The sequence below is a fragment of the Ictidomys tridecemlineatus genome, chromosome 1 (genome assembly GCF_052094955.1).
Source record: "Ictidomys tridecemlineatus isolate mIctTri1 chromosome 1, mIctTri1.hap1, whole genome shotgun sequence".
Lineage (NCBI taxonomy): Eukaryota > Metazoa > Chordata > Mammalia > Rodentia > Sciuridae > Ictidomys > Ictidomys tridecemlineatus.
Window position 1 is genome coordinate 82,754,533 of NC_135477.1, and position 18,143 is coordinate 82,772,675.

The following is an 18,143-nucleotide window of genomic DNA, read 5'->3' on the forward strand; positions in this document are numbered from 1 at the left end:
AACACTGTGAGGGAGAGGAGGCACTGCTTGGCAGAGCACTATGAGAGATGGAGGTGCTATCTGTCAGCCTATGTCCTCTGAACTCTCCTTGGAACTGTCACTGATCTCTTGAAAGCTTTCCCCAACAAATCATACGTCTCCCATGATGTTCTGAGGCATTTTCTTTGTCTGCAATCTACCCCACTCTCTTGGCATAATTAGACAGTGAACAAGACATGTGTATAATGTAATATTTATATACAAATGCATTATTATAGCTTTCTGGATCTCCACAGAAATATTGAAGCAAAACAATTTCAGAGTAACAAAGTAAAATTTTACCTTCTAAAGCCACTAGGAAGAGGTTATCATATGAAGCATGTAAGTAAATTTTCATCTAAATACCTTACATGAACTACAGGCTTACTGCCTAAGGGAGGCACAAGATTGCAAGTAAAGAGCAGAATGGAACCATTGCCAATTTACCTCCTCTCCTTCTTCCAGTGCACAGTTCATGAATATCTAAAGTAGGCTATAGCAAGGATGAGGATAAAAACAAGAAGAAATGTGGTTGGATGACCACAGATTGACTATGATCACCTGGGGATAAATGACTGAGCTATAATATAACTGACTGTGGGCTTCAAAGTTAGACAAGTACAAGAAAAAAATGAATGAAAGAACCTAAGTGTAACTTAAGAAAACAACCTATTTTTGCCTTTATCATAAAATATTGTATTTTTATTTAGAAAAAAGAAAGTCTTGATTATCAAAAATAAGAAAACAAATCCAATCACCCAAACTCTTTAGGCTACACATTTTTCATTTTTAATTCATGCATTCATTTTTACAGGTTTTGTACTTCTTACTTTATTTTCTGATCACAAAAAAAAATAATGCAATATATTTTAGATTCAAGGCATTTTCCCCTCCCACTTAGTGTGGGTTATTTTTTCTGATCATTATAATTTTGATTGGTTGCATGATATTTCTAGAATATGGAAGTACCACAAATTAAGAAATCCGTTATTGAACATGGGTTAGTTTCCTGTTTCTCAATAGTATAAACAATGCTGTGAAATATCTTCATGTTTAAAACTTTTCATTCATATTAGGCTCATTTTCTAGAATATAATGGTCTGTACCAGGGGCCTTTGATGTACATTACCCTCCAGAAAGATTGTACCATTCACACTCTTAATAGTTATTTAGGAAATGCCCACTACCCCACATTTATACCTACATTGGGTTAAATCCTTCTAATAAAAGCAAGGAGTGATGGCACAGGCCTTTAATCCTGGCAACTCAGGAGACTTGCAAGTTCAAAGCCAGTCTCAGCAACTTAGCGAGGCCCTGAGTAAGTCAGCAAGACCCTGTCTCTAGGTAAAAAATAAAAAGGGCTGGGATGGGGTTCAGTGGTTAAGTCCCTTGTGTTCAATCCCTGGTATTATTAAAAAAAAAAAAAAAAGCCCTCTAATATACTAGTATGTAATCTAATCTTAAAAATATATGTATATTTACTTCTGAGTTTCAACTTCTCATGTGTTTGTCATTTGTATATTTGTTGTCTTGTGAATTGCTTGTTAATGCTTTAATATACTATAATATAACTGATGTGTGTGTGTATGTGAGTGCTAATTCTGATTTTAAGATCCAATCACTAATCTTCTGTGTTTCCTTAGAATTTTAAGTTCTCTTTCCTTTTTTTTCTTTTCTTTTCTTTTTTCTTTCTTTCTTTCTTTTTTTTTTTTTTTTTTTTTTGGTGTTTGTGTGTGTGTATGTGTTAGAGATTGATTTAAGGGCCTCACACATAAAACATTTAACCTAGTGTTGTAGAAATTTGACGGATGATATGTGTAGTGAACTAACACTTTTTGAACAATGGTTAAACAGTTGTAAGGATGCCTATTTTCTTGAAATATGGCTCTCTCCTATGGAAAATTTTTGGTTCAGTTTCTAGTACTTTATAGCATTCTGCTCCCCTACTTGGCTCATAGAAATACTAATAAACATGCTCTTACAGTAAACTTATGTGAATACCACAGTTGAACCCTATTAGCATGTGAAAGAAAAAAAACCAAAGCCATGGTGTTAATGTTCTTAGTTGTACATTTCTAGAAACGTTTTAGAGCTAGCTTATTTTTCTATAGCAAAACATTACATATTTTAAAAACACTTCAGTATAATTAAAAAAATTATCTAAATTTCTTCCAAAAAATAACACAGAATTGAAACAACCTGTTTTTATGTGTATTCGTGTGAATTTCTAAATAGGCTCCTAGAATCTTCTCATAGTCTAAAGCAAGAGTTAAAGAGGAGGGAAGGCTAGGGATCTGCACAGGTGGGTCATGAGGCTGGAGATTAGTGTGAGTGAGAGACTCTCCCCTCCTCACCCTCTCCCTGCTTTCCTCAGTTGCTTTCTTTCTGTGCAAACAGTCTCTTGGGACTCACCATGGTGTTCTGTTTCTGGAGGTTGAGGAGTTCATTCTGATACATAGTAGCAGCAAAGGAATAGACCTCAGGCAGCTGGGCCTCTGGTTTCTTCAGTGCAAGCAGTGTATTTGCAGGGTCACCTTCCCGAATGACAGCATTGATGTGGTCCACGGCAGCCAGTCCTGAGGATGGGTTCACAGGGCTCCTTCAGAATAACTGTCGTCCCCCACACCCCTGCCCAACCCAGCCAGCCTTTCTTCCCAAGAACTATAAGCAGTTTCCAAGAACTCTGAAGAGCTGTAGATAGGGGACAGACAAAACCCTGGAAACCCAACTCAATAATACAAGTCAGCCCAATCCTTGGAGTCAGTCCCTAGAAGAACCTCACTCAGCATTGATGGAGCTGGGGCTGCAGGATCATTCCTGCCTAGTATGACTTCCCTTCAAAATCCTTGCTTTTGGGACTAGATCTGGTCCCCTCCTCTTCCATGATACCTTCAAACTGTTTCAGTCCCTGAGGATTTCTCTCACCTTGTAAACTCCCACAGCTATTTAAAACTAGGCTATTCCACCAGGCTTTTCTTCCATTGCTCCTTGTGGTTTACTACTGCTTCCCTAAGAAGACTTAAAGCTACATGAACACTGGAAAACAAGTCTTGCCCAGCTTCTGTATCCTTTCAATGAACTGGCATTTGGTAAACCCAGATAGGCACTTGGATACTTTGCCACTTCCATCATCTGATACATCATAAACTAAGTAATCTTCCCACCAGTTGTTACAAGGAATTTTAGTGAACAAACTAAGGGTGCTTGGAACAGCAGATTGAGTTTAGCTGACTAGGCATAAAAACTGAATTGCTAAACTAATGGAAGAATGGGTGATGAATTCTATCACTGGAGCCTCCAGAGTGTGCCCTCTATACAAGGCATCTGGGTAGCAGGAAAATCAAAGACCCATAGATTTCTAGAGATTTTCAAAGCAAGTTTGTTTGGTAAAACACGCCTGGGCTGCAGCTATGATTATTCTACCCTTTTTGACAAGATGACAATTAATTTTCTCTACTTTTGCAAAGAGCATCCCTTAGACTTTCTGCTAAGAAATAGCAGGAAACATGACTAATGGAGGACTTTGAGTCAATCCCAACTGGAAACATGTACTTAATACAAAGAATCTTTGGATCCCAAGCACTACATTTTTATACTTAGAATTAACGGGACAAATATCCAGAAAGGTGAGTTGGCGATGTCTATTGCTCTGTTAAAGTTAGCGAAAGCCTTTCAGCTACATCTGGAAATACTCTAAGTAGGATCTTGCTTCACCTCTGAGAACTTTATTATGTGGGTTTGTATAACTGGATGTTAAATATTCAGAAACCCATACCCTTAAAACCCTTTTAATAAACTGTTTCTTCTAAAGAAGTTTCATCTTTACTCATTTATACTGCCTTTAATAAAATTTCCAGCCGTGATCTTAACATAATATAGTGTGCAATGAATGGAACGCATGAGCCAAACACAAGAGCCAAATGACCACAGTTTAAACAAAACTGAAATCTCTGAAGACAGAACCATTGGCTTTACCACCAAAGCTGTCACTTAGGCCATTACAATGACTGCTACAAATGTAAAGTCTCAGCATTTGTTTAATAAGTTATTTTTTTAACTTTATTTAATTTATTTATTTTATGTGGTGCTGAGGATTGAACCCAGCGCCTCACGCATGCTAGGCAAGCGATCTATGGCTGAGCCCCAGCCCCAGCCCCTTAGCCTCAGCATTTAAATGTAATAACCAACACAGCTGGGGAAGAGCTTGTTAAAGTACCTATATTTTATTTAGATTTTAAAGTGTTCCTCTGTCTTATTGTCACATTACCAACCAAAATAGCTTCAGATTGTTTTTATAAGACTACTTTCAGTCCTACCGTGCTATAAATTTCTAGATGAGGACAGATCAAAAACTTCAGAATAATCTTGTTCTGCACATTTAAAGCCACCAAACATTGTAATGCCCTTTATCAATTTCAGCTAATTATTCCATTATGTGCAAATCACCCAATGCCTTTTACTTAAAAATAGGGGGAAAAAAAGTATAGCTAATTTGGCATTAAATTTGCAGGCAGAAAATTGTGTCATTGTATATTAAATATTTACTTATAAGGCATTTTATTTAACATGAAAAAGACTGTTTTAGTGGTTGTAACCATTTCAAAAATAAAAGATGGTAAAAGATTATGAAACTATTTCCTTTTTAAGCTATGGACTTCAGATGTTGTCTTACTGGTCATATTATTTTTTTCTTATAATGAAAATTCTCAGCTTTCAAAAAGAGCAGAAAGAGAAACCTGAAATTGGAATATCATATACCATCACTAACTTGATTCAGATTTAATAGGGATAGAAGAATAGAAAAATATACCCCCCAAATAATAGGATATTGACTTTAAAAAAAAAAAGTCACTTGAGAACTCGCAGCTGTATTGTATGTGAGTTAAATTCTCAAGTTTACTCAGTTGCTAACTGCCAAACATTGACATTAACTTTATTTGATCTTCCTTGATTACTGTTTGAACCCTTTGGGACTTTGTTTCTCCCTAGCAACTTAGGAGCAGACTTCTGAGTAACACCTGCAGGTGTGCATTTCCTTGAAGGTGTTCATAGCAATAAAAAATATTCCAAACTCATTTAGGAAGTTACATATAGGGCAAGATTTAATACTATCGTAATTAGTGAACACTTCAAATTAAGTTTGACAGTGGGGTTCATATGCTTTAGGTCCAAATGTTCTATCATGAATTTGGTTTTTTTTAGAGGGAATATATGCATTGTTTACATTGATCTAGAGAATACAAAAGTTTAGTAGAATTCCTTGCTGCCTCTTCTGAGGCTCAAGTAATAATAAATTTTACTAGAGGAAGAAAGAGTCTAATAACAAGATTGATGGGTCTGACCTGCATATGTTTATTTTAACCACCCAAATTTTCTATTCTTTATAGTCACATAACTGAACAAAACACTAGGAGGAATTAAACTAGAGGATCAGGGAAGTGAGACTCAAACCTGCCATTGTATAATTTTTAAAAAATTTTTAATATTTAGTTTTCAGTTTTCGGTGGACACAACATCTTTATTTTATATTATGTGGTGCTGAGGATCAAACCCAGTGCCCCATGCATGCCAGGTGAGCGTGTTACGGCTGGAGCCACATCCCCAGCCCTGCACTGTGTAATTTAATGTGGCCCATCAATAGTCTTACTCTTATAAGTACCACATGCTAACCAATTGCTATTGGAGCTCTTATAATCTTATTCTCTTGCATTAAACCTACACAAGCTGTAAGAAAAGAATTCTTGCAAACTAAAGACTAGTGACTAAGAAGGAATAAAAGGCATAAGTGTCAATAATATTTTTTATAATTCCATAGAACACCATCAACTATCACAGGCAAGGAGATATAATCTTGTGGTCATAATCTTTCACTAAATAACATTCAATAATAGTCCAAAAGGGACAGATTCAAAATATGAAGTGTACTGTACCTATAATGAAACAGGAAGGTAGAATCAAACTAACTTCAGGGTACTTGGAGGTAATTTGTATGGACTGGGAGGAGGTACACCAAAAGACTCCAAATGTCAAATGTCAAATTATGATTAAGAGCAATACTGACATTTACCAGATTTTTCATCACACAAAACAGTTTTGGAAGTACATAATTGGAGATTCTAGTAAAGGAAGTTTGTAGCTTATAAAACTATCCATTTCCTTCATATAATCCATTACTTACTATTGACTTTATTGATATTTCCTTGGATTTCTGCTTGTGTCAGCAGTTCTTCATATGCATCTCTTTCTTCCTCTGAAATACAGCTATTCTGCAAAACAAAGTCTTCAACTGATTCCTAAGGTTCAATAAAATCTTTCCAATGCTCAACACTTGATTGCAAAAATGCAAGCAGTGATTTAAAATAACCCACTAGTTTTCATTTCAGGTCAGTACAAACATTTGTGAAGTGCTTGCTCTGTGCAGGCAACTAGGGGAGAGACATTCGGCAAGAATTACAAAGGACAGATCCATTGACTCTTAGAAAAAGGCTAAATTTTTAAAGTGGAAAATATTAGGCTTCATGACTTAGTATTGGGGTTTTTATTGTTGTGTGTTTGGTGTTGGGAGGGCACTAGGGATTCAACCCTGGGCCTCACACATGCTAGCCAAGTATTCTACCACTGAGCTACACCCCAGCCCATTTTTAAAAATTGTATTTGGAAAGATTGTCTCAGTTGTCCAGATAGGGCCTTGAACTTGGAACTCTCCTCTCTCAGCCTCCTGAGTAGGTTGAACCACTAAACCTGGCAGTCTTGTCATTTTTTAAAGTGAAAAACAGCTAAATATTGGTAATTTCACTTGATTTGATCTAATAAAATTAAGAATGCAAATAACAATTATTCACAACAGAACAGATTCTATTAAAAAACAGATTCAAACTAAATTGGGAAGGAAACTTTGAAAAGCATTAACAACTGAGGAGGGTTTGAAGGAACAGAGTAACCATAAAGGCTGATTGGGTGACAGGAGATAGACAGCAGGAGTTGGTCACACAGGTCACAAAGCTTGCCATGTTGGGCCATCAATGGAATATATGTCCAGGGTTAGCTAAAAAGGTAAAGAGGTCAGTTAGGCCTCATGGAGGCCTTTGAAGGCCAAGCTAAGGACCTGTACTTAACTCAGTAGGCACTAAAGAATCAGAAGAGGTTTTGGGTGGGGTGACATCAGATCTATAGTTAAAGATTAATTTTGCAAACTCAAGCTCTAGGAAGGGTTGGCTTGGAGAATGACAGGAATCAGGGAAACCCCATGAGGAAGGTGCTATGAGTCCTATGACAAGGTCAGGAGGGTAGCACTAAGACAAGTTTGGTGAGACTATACCAGGCACTGGATTTAAGTTGGCAAAAAAAAAAAAAAAAAAAAAAAGGACAGAATATAGCCATGAGTAGGACAGAGGAGACACAAAGAGTCTGGACAAGGTGGTTGTCATTCCAAATCAAGGACTTGGGGGAGGAGCATTGTGAGGGTGGAGATGAGCTCTCTTCTGCTGTGATGGAGTGCAAGGCCTGGGAGACAGGGACGATGAGATCTGGAGGAGTAGTAGAGAGGCCTATTTGAAAGGAACTTGTACAAAGTTGACGAGTGACTTCCTCAACAAGTAGATGAGCTCAATGGAGGAAAAACAGAGAAGTGCTCAATGCTGGACCTGGAAGGATCTCTATGTGTAAAAGGAGGAAGAGAAGGAGACACTAAGAGATCAGGGCTGATGGCTACCATGGCAGCCAAGACACATAACCTGAGGGAGCAGACAATCTCAAGGCAGTGAATGCTGGTAGAAGCTACCAGGTGAGAAAATCCATAAAAATAATGTGGCTAAAAGTGACTAGAAAGAGCCCAGTGAGAGAAAGCTGGTGATGAAGTAGAAGTCCTCAGTGTGGACAAAGCTTTCAATAACTGGTTAGACGGGGTTAGGATCAGGAGCAATTTGTCTTGCTGAGACATATTTGCTACCTTTAAATATATGAAGGGTTAACTCTTAGGAAAAAATGAAGATAGCAGATTAAAAACTACCCTCTTTAAACTTTACCGCATTAAATCATTCACCTCTACTAATAAATATAAAGTCACTTGGCAATACAGGATCTGCTGATGGTGATCTTTGGCTACTACTTCTATGTTTTCTGGGTAAGGAGTATGTTTATGACATGACCTTCAATCCTTCCAACCTATAATATTCTTCATAAAAAAAAAAGTCTATCTAATGTTGGTATGTAGTATATGGTCTTCTTTTACCCTTACATTTCCAAACCAATTATCTATGGACAAAGAAAGTTGATTTTAAAATATCATTTTAAAAAGTAAGGCTTTTTAAAACTAGTAAATCATATTCATAACTGTATTTATTACTCAGAATCTTATTAAGTACCTTCAGTCTTGCATTTTCTTCTTTTTTCTTTTTGGCTTCCCAGAGTTCTTTCTGATATTCCTGTGCGAAGTTGTCATTCACTAAAGTTAAAACTGCATTTGGGTTTCTTAGCGTTATAATGGTCTGCTCTGCTACTCCCTTCTCGATAGCTTCATTAATGGCTATAACTGCAGCATGTACTGCAAAATTAAGAGAAAAAAGAGAATTTTGTCAGCAAAAGACAACATCAACAGTTGTCTTGACATTACATGAACTCAAGCAGTTTTATTGTCTTCCTTGGCTTCTAGTAAGTATGGAGATAGAGATAAACATCGGAGATATCATGGAGTACCCGACAATCTTTCCTCATGTCACTTTGTCTTTTGTTCTGATTGCAGCATCTGTTAAGTAAGCCCTATTTGTTTATTCAACTTGCACTGAATGGCTAAAATGAGCTAAGCACTGTCAATCATTAGGAGTTCAGAGATATGAACTATGGTTCAGAGATACGCTCTATGGTTAAGGTAATATAGAACATTTTAAAGTAATAAGTAGATTCCAAGGAATACCTCTAATTTAGCTTGTAACCCTAAAAGATTCATAGCAAATGTATCCTATCACTAAAATGTAAAGACACAGAATGTAGAAAAATATTTTGGAGAATGAAGATATTTCTGGAAATTCTTAATTCACACTGTACACGTGAACGTTGAAAGTTCAAAATCAATTACTGGATTACATTCTGACAGACATCCTCAAATTAACTAACTATAATACATACAATAATGACTTTCAGCATTCTTAAAATATCTTCTAAATATACTATTTTACATCATCAAAACAAAAAAAATAAAGTATGGGTAAATTGCATATCAATGATGTTTGGATTTTAGATAGACTTACATGCAGCTTCATCCACAGACAGTTCATTGGCCAGAATACCACCTATTTTGCTGAAAGATGGCATTTGTATTCCATATTTCTCAAGTTCTTTTCTCATATTACTGATTTCTTCCTCTAAAAAAGAACAATAACAAAATGAAATAAAGCCACACAGAGAGAGATGGAGGCAGTACATTCATATCAACAAATGCCTCCCCTGGAAGGTGGGGTGCTTTCTAAACAAGGGCATCAGGAAGAGTCCAGCCTGAGAGTCTCATCACACAAACATGGGGAAAGTTGAATAAAACAAGACAGGTAAGTTTTCTCTTCTGGTTAACAAAAGAATCGACAACATCAAAATGAAAAAGAAAGTCTTGGTACTTTTTTTTAGTAACCAGATTGTTAAAAAATACATATATATAGAAAGAGTAGTACCTGTGAAGTCCACTTTGCCCAACAAATCCTGGATCTGGGGTGCTATTCCTAATTTGAACAGATATAAACTGAAAGACAAAGCACAAAATTATCAGGAACTTTTATCAACATAATTGTGTGTGGGGGTTCAGGGGATTGAACTTGGGGGCTCTTTACCACTGAACTACATTCCTAGTTCTTTATATTTTTAAATTTTGATATAGGGTTGCACAAATTTCCCCAAGCTGACCTTGAACGTGCAATCTTCCTGCTTCAACCTCCTTAGTTGTGGGATAATAGGCATGCACTAGCACAGCTGGCTTATCATAAATCTTCAGTTGAGAAGGACTTAAGACATACCATATCCAATCTATTCATTTTACAGATGAGGAAAGTGCATGCCAAGGTGGCATAGTCCCTGAGGAACTATGAACTACTTAGAACTCCAGTCTAAGTGGCAGAGCTGGTCTTCTATATTATACAGCATTTCTATTGAGTCAACTAACTCCATCATTCATTTGTAAGGAGAATAAGAAATTCAGCTAGTACAAAACAGCAGGTAATAAATACAACCAATATTTCTACGAATATTACAAGATTCTTATTTGATTGAAAATGCAGCTTGGATTGTATTTTTGTTGCAGCTGTTGTACTGACAACTTAACCCAGGAGTGCTCTATCCCTTGAGTTAAACCCTAACCCTTATTTTTATTTTAAGTCAGTGTGTGGTTAAGTTGCAGAGACTGGCCTCAAACTTACAATCTTCCTGCCTCAGCCTCCTGAGACCCTGGGATTGCAGGGATGCACCACCCCACCTGGCTATATCTTTATTGGGTGGGCGGGTACTTAACCACTGAGCCTTTAAAAAACCCAGCCTTTAAAAAAAAAAAAAAAAAAAAAACTTGAGACATGCTCTTCCGAAGTTGCTTAGGGTCTTGCTAAGTTGCTGAGGCTGGCTTTGAACTTGAAATCTTCTGGCCTCAGCCTCCTGAGGGGCTGAGATTACATATGTGTAACATTATGCTCAGCTACATTCTTATTTTTATAATAAATTTCTAAAATCACCCAAATTTCCAGATTGAAAATGTATACAACATTGAAAACTTTCAATGTATTTTGCCAACATTTGATTTTTAAAATTACATTCATTTATCATTTATGTGAAAGGTTTTTTTTTTTTTTTTAAAAAAAAGCCCTTTTGTCCCTTTGTGAGATTTTAAAATTTAACTTCAACACACACATATATATATATTTTTTTGGTAGTACCAGGGAGAGAACCCAAGGGCACTTTACTACTGAGCTACATCTCCAGCCCTTTTAAATTTTTGAGATAGGGTCTTCCTAATAAGTTGTCCAGGCTGACCTTGAACTTGTGATCCTCCTGCCTAACTTTTTGGACTTGCTGAGTGTTAAGGTTTAGAGATGAGGAGTCCTCCAAGAGCTCATGTGTGAGACAATATAAGAAGGTTCAGAGATGAAATGATTAGATTATGAGAAGTATAACCTCATCAATGGATTCATCCTCTGATAAATTAACTGGGTGGTAACTGTAGACAGGGTGTGGCTGGAGGAGGAAGGTCACAGGGGGCACACCTCTGGGGTTTATATTTTATCTCTGGTACATGGAGCTCTCTGTGGTTCCTTACTGCCACATTCTGAGCTGCTTTCCTCCACTGCATCCTTCTGCCATGATGTTCTGCCTCACCTTGGGCCCAGATCTATGGAATTGGTCATCTATGGACTGAGACCTCTGAAACTATGAGTCAAATAAACTTTTCCTCCTATAATGTTCTTGTCAGGTCTTTTGGTCACAGTGATGAAAAGCTGACTATAACACTGGGATTAAAGGCGTGTACCACCATGCCTGGCTTGAGTTAATTTTCTAGCTCTGTTCTCCTAGGAACCTAGTAAAGGTACACTGTCAACTTCATTACCAAGCTTCACTACTTGGGCGGGGGGTGGTAACCTGATTGATCAGTATATCTTGACCTGAAGGAATCAAAATATACCCAACATGCACCATATCTTTGGGCCCTCCTGAGTTCAGTAAACTTTATAACTGATATATACTTTGCAGAGAACTGGAAAGCTATGTAGTAGGGGACATAGTAGTTACAATAGACAGCAACTCCCAGGGGAGTGAAGCTTTTAAGCCAGGAGGCTTGAACCTGCCAATATGACTCCCACTTCTTAGCACCAAAGTTGTTGCTGGTGTACCGGAGAATAGCTTCTAGATAGCTATGTAGACAACCATGTGGAGTATGTGGAAGATTCCCAGGGAGAGCTGTCCTGCCAATTTGCTGGGCTTCTAGACTCTCATCCTAAGCAACTGGTGCCAGGTATGGCTTATGGCAGATGTGTGAAGTTGACTGTCATCAAGTCATGTGAAAGCCGTTTTCTTTGTCCATTTATCACCTCAGAATAACAGCAGAAACTTTCCCAGTTAGGGACTGGGAGTATAGCTTAGTGGCAGGGCACTTGCCTAGCATGTTCAAGGCCCTGGGTTCAATCCAAAAACAGCAACCAATCAATCTACCAATAAATAAATAAATAAATATTTTCCCAATCTAATAGCAACAGCATGTTAAGTCTATATTTCCTTCATTAGTGATTAGTTTAAAGATATAATGACCATGTAAATTTCTTCCAGGAAATGTGTATTACTGAATTTTCAAATTTTAAGAATTTTGAGTGGGGGCGAGGTCCTTTCTTTCACTCCTCACCTCAAAATTATACCAAAGGACAAAGAACAAGTGGTAATTTTAATTTCAGTTCTAAACTCCAAAGTGATATTCCTACCTTGTTTAAGGGGAAAAAAATATATTCAACTTTGGTCATTCGTTAATGTGAAACAGCCATTATATATTCATAATTCAAAACTAGAAAGACAGTATACATTTTTTAGTTTAAGTTCTAGGTCTTTTGAGATCATCAAAGATACAAAACTGTTTACACAGCTATTGAGGATTTTATTACCAAAGGTTCATGCTAAACAAGTCATTATAATTAAACTACATCATTAAGACACCATGTTGACATTTTGTAAATCATAATATTTTATGAGCCATTTCCCAACTCATTATCACATAGAGAAAAGATTCCAGTTGAAAGGCAGCCCCTGGGCTGGAGATGCAGCTCAGTGGTAGAGCACTTGCCTAACTGTCCAAGGCCCTGGGTTTGATCCCCAACACATACACACATACATACATACACACATGTGTTAAAGAAAAAATATAAAAAGGATGCATGAAATTAATGAAACATCATCCTCTTCACTAGCACCTTTCTAGTAATAGGAACTTCAAAATTAAGTGGAATTTAATAGGTATAGCCAAGCTGCAAAAAGAATTCTTGAGGAAAACAAACTATTATTTAAGAAATGAAACAAATGATGATATATGTAACTTTGTGCCAATTTTTTTCATAGTACCTGATTTGCAAATCTATCTCTTCCTTTTCTACAAATTTTAATATACATCTGAACTAACTCATGAAAAAAAAATATTTTAAAAAGTTGGAGAGTCAATTTGAAAATTCGACAGTAAAACTTAAGTAGCAGACATCCATAAAATATCTTCTAGCAATTTATATCTATTTCAAGTACTAAATGTGTTCTCTTTAATGTGTATTATCATATTAATATCCTATTAAAATTTTAATATACTTTGAAATTTATATTTTTATGGCAAACCTAAGCTAATTAGTATCTATTATTCTACATAGTTCCACTTCTATTTCTCTACCCACAAAATGTCGAGATAATCTAAAATTTTAGATCCAAAATTTATTTTTGTATTATGCATTGATAACTTAGATAAATATAAATTCTATTAATTTCTTTTCTAGTTTTATCTATACAAAATTTCCTCTTTCCTAATTTTATCTTTGGATCTGGGGGAGTAAGTGGTAGAGAACTTGATTAGCATGTGGGAGGCCCTGGATTTGATTCCAAGCACTGACAAAAAGAGAAAAGAAAAAAGAAAAAAAAAAAAAAGCAAAACCAAAAAAAGTTTATCTTTGGTTCTGCTATGTAAAAGTGCTTAATAAATATTTGTTAAGTGTATAAATTGGATGACTGTCAATTGTACATTTTTTTTTCATTTCTTCCTTAGATATTAGTTCTGTTTGTGTAATCAAATGCCTCTTTCAGTGTCATTTTCCTTTAAACATCTGACATCTTTTGATGTGGCACTTATCTTGGGGTTTGTGATTTGTAATCTGTCCATTTTCAACTGCCGACCCCGATGGTAGGAGCCAGCACTAGGGAGGCTATGGGAAAACAGTGGGACTGATGCCAGGAGGTTGTCAGAGTCTTTCCTTCTGAGATTGGGGTTTCCCTGTCTCTTCTTGAGGCCATCGGGTATCTTGGGTACTGGGAGGCTCTGCTTCCACCAGCACCTATGCTTGGTGCTCTCGGGAATGGTCAGAGGCTCCTTGAAGCTGATGACTTCTTGCTTTGAGGCTCTCTTTCTGGCTCTCTTCTTGGAGCCAGCCCCACAGAAGCTCCTAGCTCTGATGCTTCCCTCTGTTTTGTGGATTATGGGCTTTTCCCATATTGTTTTTCAGTCAATCCAATTCCTTCTTTTTATTTTGTGTCAGGAGTTGTTCAAATCTCTGGATGACATTCTTTTTACTGTACGTACACTTTTAAAATTTTTATTTTTACTTTTTTGTTCACTATAATTATACATAATAGTGGGGTTTGTTATATCATGTTTGAATATGCATATAATATAATTTGTTCAATCTTATTCACCAGTAACTTCCCTTTCCTAAGTGTATTTTTTTTTTTAACATTAAAAGTTTCATGTCTGGGGATCCAAGATTGCGGGCCAGAGGGAGAAAGCATTCTATGTCGCTCTGTGACCAGGGTCTCAATTAGTGGGAATAATGCTTTGCTGAGAGTGATCCTACACAGGAATCACAGCGGCCATGCGCATGGGGCCCCTGGCCTCAGCATTAGAAAAGGACTCCTGACTCTGACTACTCACCCACGCAGGTCTCGCATGTGCCTTAGCGGGACCACATGCAGGTACTCTGGCCACTACTCCTGTGTAGACCCCCATCTATTAATGTGGGGGTCCCCCAGTTGCCTCCATCTTGAGACTCGGCAGCTACTGCCATAGTCCCCTACTCACGGTAGCTTGCCTGCACTTGGGGACATCACAGCCTCTGAAGAAAGCCGACAGCCACAAAATTACATATCACAGAGCTCATCTCTGAAAGCATCGTACAATGCTATCGCCCGGCTCCCCCAACTCGACCTGACACCCCATTGCTGAAAGCAGCTGCCTTCGTCTTGGGTCACCTCCATCACCATCTTTAATCAGGGCAACTACCAGTTTGCAACACTGGATAACCAGGTACCCATAGTTTTCTAATTCCCCCCAACCCCCAGCAGCCACTAACTCAGCAGAAAGACTGCCCAATTCAAAACAACCCTCTGCAAGAGGTGCGCAGCCACCAGAATGCAACATAAAAACCCCCAGAGAGAAAGGTTCCTGATTAGGAAATAGAAAAGGAGAGGGAGAGGGAGATACACTTTAGAGACTAATTTAGACAGCAGGAACTGTGAGGTCTACAGGCAAGCTGAGAGGATGAGACCCGCATCCACATCACAGGAGCAGACCCCAAAGGAGATCCTTGAGATGCAGTCTTCCAAGACCAACCCTCACATTCTGGTAACCCCTACCATTCTGAGGGCAGAGATACCAACTACCAACAGACAACCCCACCTATTGGATGAGAAGGGAAGCAGGAAAGATACTGATCTGCAACCAAAACAATCTTTGTTTCTTCCTGAGATTTTGTCTCCTTTCTTCTCCCTCTTTAGTCTCACGCCCTTATATCCCCAACATGTGTGAAACTTTGCATGAATTAAGATACTGAGGACTGAGACAACTAAATAGTATATTGTAGATGTGTTGTATATTCTTCTAATTTTTTTTGTTTTTTTCCTAATTTTCACTATTTTAACATTTTTATTTTTCTTAAAATACATGTGTTTTTCTTATGTACTCTACTGTCTTCCCTCTTACTTGTCTAGCCAAAATTACTACCCCTCTATTTTCCTGCTACTAACCTTCTTCTTTAAGTTTCTCTTTCACACTTCCTAAAATATAATAACTCTATATCCTCACCTCATACCTCCTCAGCATATCTTCCTACACCTCACCCCTGATTCTTTGTCCACCATCAGAAACTGTAAACCCTTTTACAAACCTACTGATTATATTGTAGATAATAATTGAATTCACCATTGTGACCAAACTGTAAACGTCTTAATATTTGTTTTAGGTGGATTTTTTTTTTTTAAATATTGGTATCTGTTAAAATTGTTCTTGCTCTTAAAGGAGAGGTATTGGAATCCTACATTAAGCCTATGGGGTAAAAATGATAATGCCTAGGATCTACAGAATTAGAAAGAAAGACTCACAAGCAACATGAAAAGACAAGGAAAGAAAGTTTCCCAAACAAATCAAAATACCATATTATTAGAATCCATGGCTAGTACAGCAGATGAAATTACAGAGAAAGTGTTCAGGATATACATAATTAAAATGTTCTGTGAATTAAAGAATAATATAAGAGAGCAAATACAGGCAGCAAAAGATCATTTTGACAAAAAGCTACATAAGCAAATGCAGGAAGCAAAAGATCACTTCAATAGGGAGATAGAGGTTCTAAAGAAAAACCAAACAGAAATCCTTGAAATGAAAGAAACAATAAACCAAATTAAAAGATCAACTGAAAGCATCACCAACAGATTAGACCACTTGGAAGACAGGACTTCAGACAATGAAGACAAAATATATAATCTTGAAAAGAATGTGGACCACACAGTGAAAATGGTAAGAAACCATGAGCAGAACATTTAAGAAATATGGGGTAGCATAAAAAGACCAAATTTAAGAGTTATTGGGATAGAGGAAGGCATAGAGGTCCAAACCAAAGAAATGAACAATCTATTCAACAAAATAATATCAGAAAATTTTCCAAACATGAAGAACGAATTGGAAAACCAAATTCAAGAGGCTTACAAGACACCAAATGTACAAAATCACAACAAATCCACACCAAGGCACATTATAATGAAAATGCCTAACATAAAGAATAAGGAGAGAATATTAAAAGCCATAAGAGAAAGGAATCAGATTACATATAGGGGGAAACCAATTAGGTTATATGCAGATTTTCAACCCAGACCCTGCAAACTAGAAGATCCTGGAACAACATATATCAAGCTCTGAAAGAAAATGAATGTTAACCAAGAATTTTATATCCAGGAAAATTAAGCTTTAGATTTGAATACTTTCCATGATAAACAAAAGCTAAAAGAATTTACAGCTAGAAAATCTGCACTCAGAACATCTTTGGCAAAATATTCTATGAAGAGGAAATGAAAAACAACAATGAAAATCAGCAGAGGGGGGTATTACACTAAAGGAAAAGCTAATCAAAGGAAAAATCAAGTCAAGTTAAATAACAAAAATGGCTGGAAATACAAATCATGTATCAATTGTAACCCGTATGTTAATGGCCTAAACTCACCAATCAAAAGACATGGGCTGACTGGATTTAAAAAAAAAAAAAAAGAGCCAACAATATGCTGCCTCTGAGAGACTCGTCTCATAGGAAAAGACATACATAGACTGAAAGTGAAAGATTGGGAAAAATCATACCATTCACATGGACTGTGGAAGCAAGCAGGGGTTTCCATCCTTTGTATCAAATAAAGTAGACTTTAAGCTAAAGTTAATCAAAAGGGACAAAGAAGGACATTTCATACTGCTCAAGGGAACCATACACCAACAAGACATAACAATTATAAATATATATGTCCCAAACAATGGAGCATCTATGTTCATCAAACAAACTCTTCTCAAGTTCAAGAGTCAAATTGACCACAACACAATAATTCTGGGTGACTTTAACACACCTCTTTCATCACTGGATAGATGTTCCAAACATAAGCTGAACAAAGAAACTAAAGAACTCAATAATACAATCAATAACTTAGACTTAATTGACATATATAAAATATTTCATCCTTCAACAACCAAATACAGGGCTGGGGATGTGGCTCAAGCAGTAGCACGCTCGCCTGGCATGCGTGCGGTCCGGGTTCAATCCTCAGCACCACATACAAACAAAGATGTTGTGTCTGCCAAGAACTAAAAAATAAATATTAAAAAAATTCTCTCTCTCTCAAATACACTTTCTTCTCTCTCAAATACACTTTCTTTTTTCTCAAATACACTTTCTTCCCAGCAGCACATGGGTCCTTCTCTAAATAGACCACATATTATGTCACGAAGCAACTCTTAAGAAATACAAAAAGTAGAGATACTACCCTGCATTCAATCAGATCACAATGGAATGAAATTAGAAATTAATGATAAAATAAAAAACTAAAAAACTAGTCTAACACCTGGAGACTAAATAATATGCTACTAAATAAACAATGGGTTGCAAAAGACATCAAGG

General features: G+C 36.9%; 1 protein-coding gene across 1 annotated transcript in view; it reads right to left on the reverse strand.

Moving 5' to 3' along the window:
* The window catches only part of Iqgap2 (IQ motif containing GTPase activating protein 2), a 289,643-nt gene that overhangs the window by 111,430 nt on the left and 160,070 nt on the right, over positions 1–18,143 (reverse strand). The window contains exons 6-10 of the mRNA XM_005328940.5: positions 9,678–9,745; positions 9,264–9,377; positions 8,382–8,560; positions 6,197–6,284; positions 2,431–2,594 (exon numbers count right to left, since the gene is read on the reverse strand). Coding sequence (XP_005328997.2) covers positions 2,431–2,594; positions 6,197–6,284; positions 8,382–8,560; positions 9,264–9,377; positions 9,678–9,745 — 613 coding nt within the window. The remainder of the gene's footprint in view (positions 1–2,430; positions 2,595–6,196; positions 6,285–8,381; positions 8,561–9,263; positions 9,378–9,677; positions 9,746–18,143) is intronic.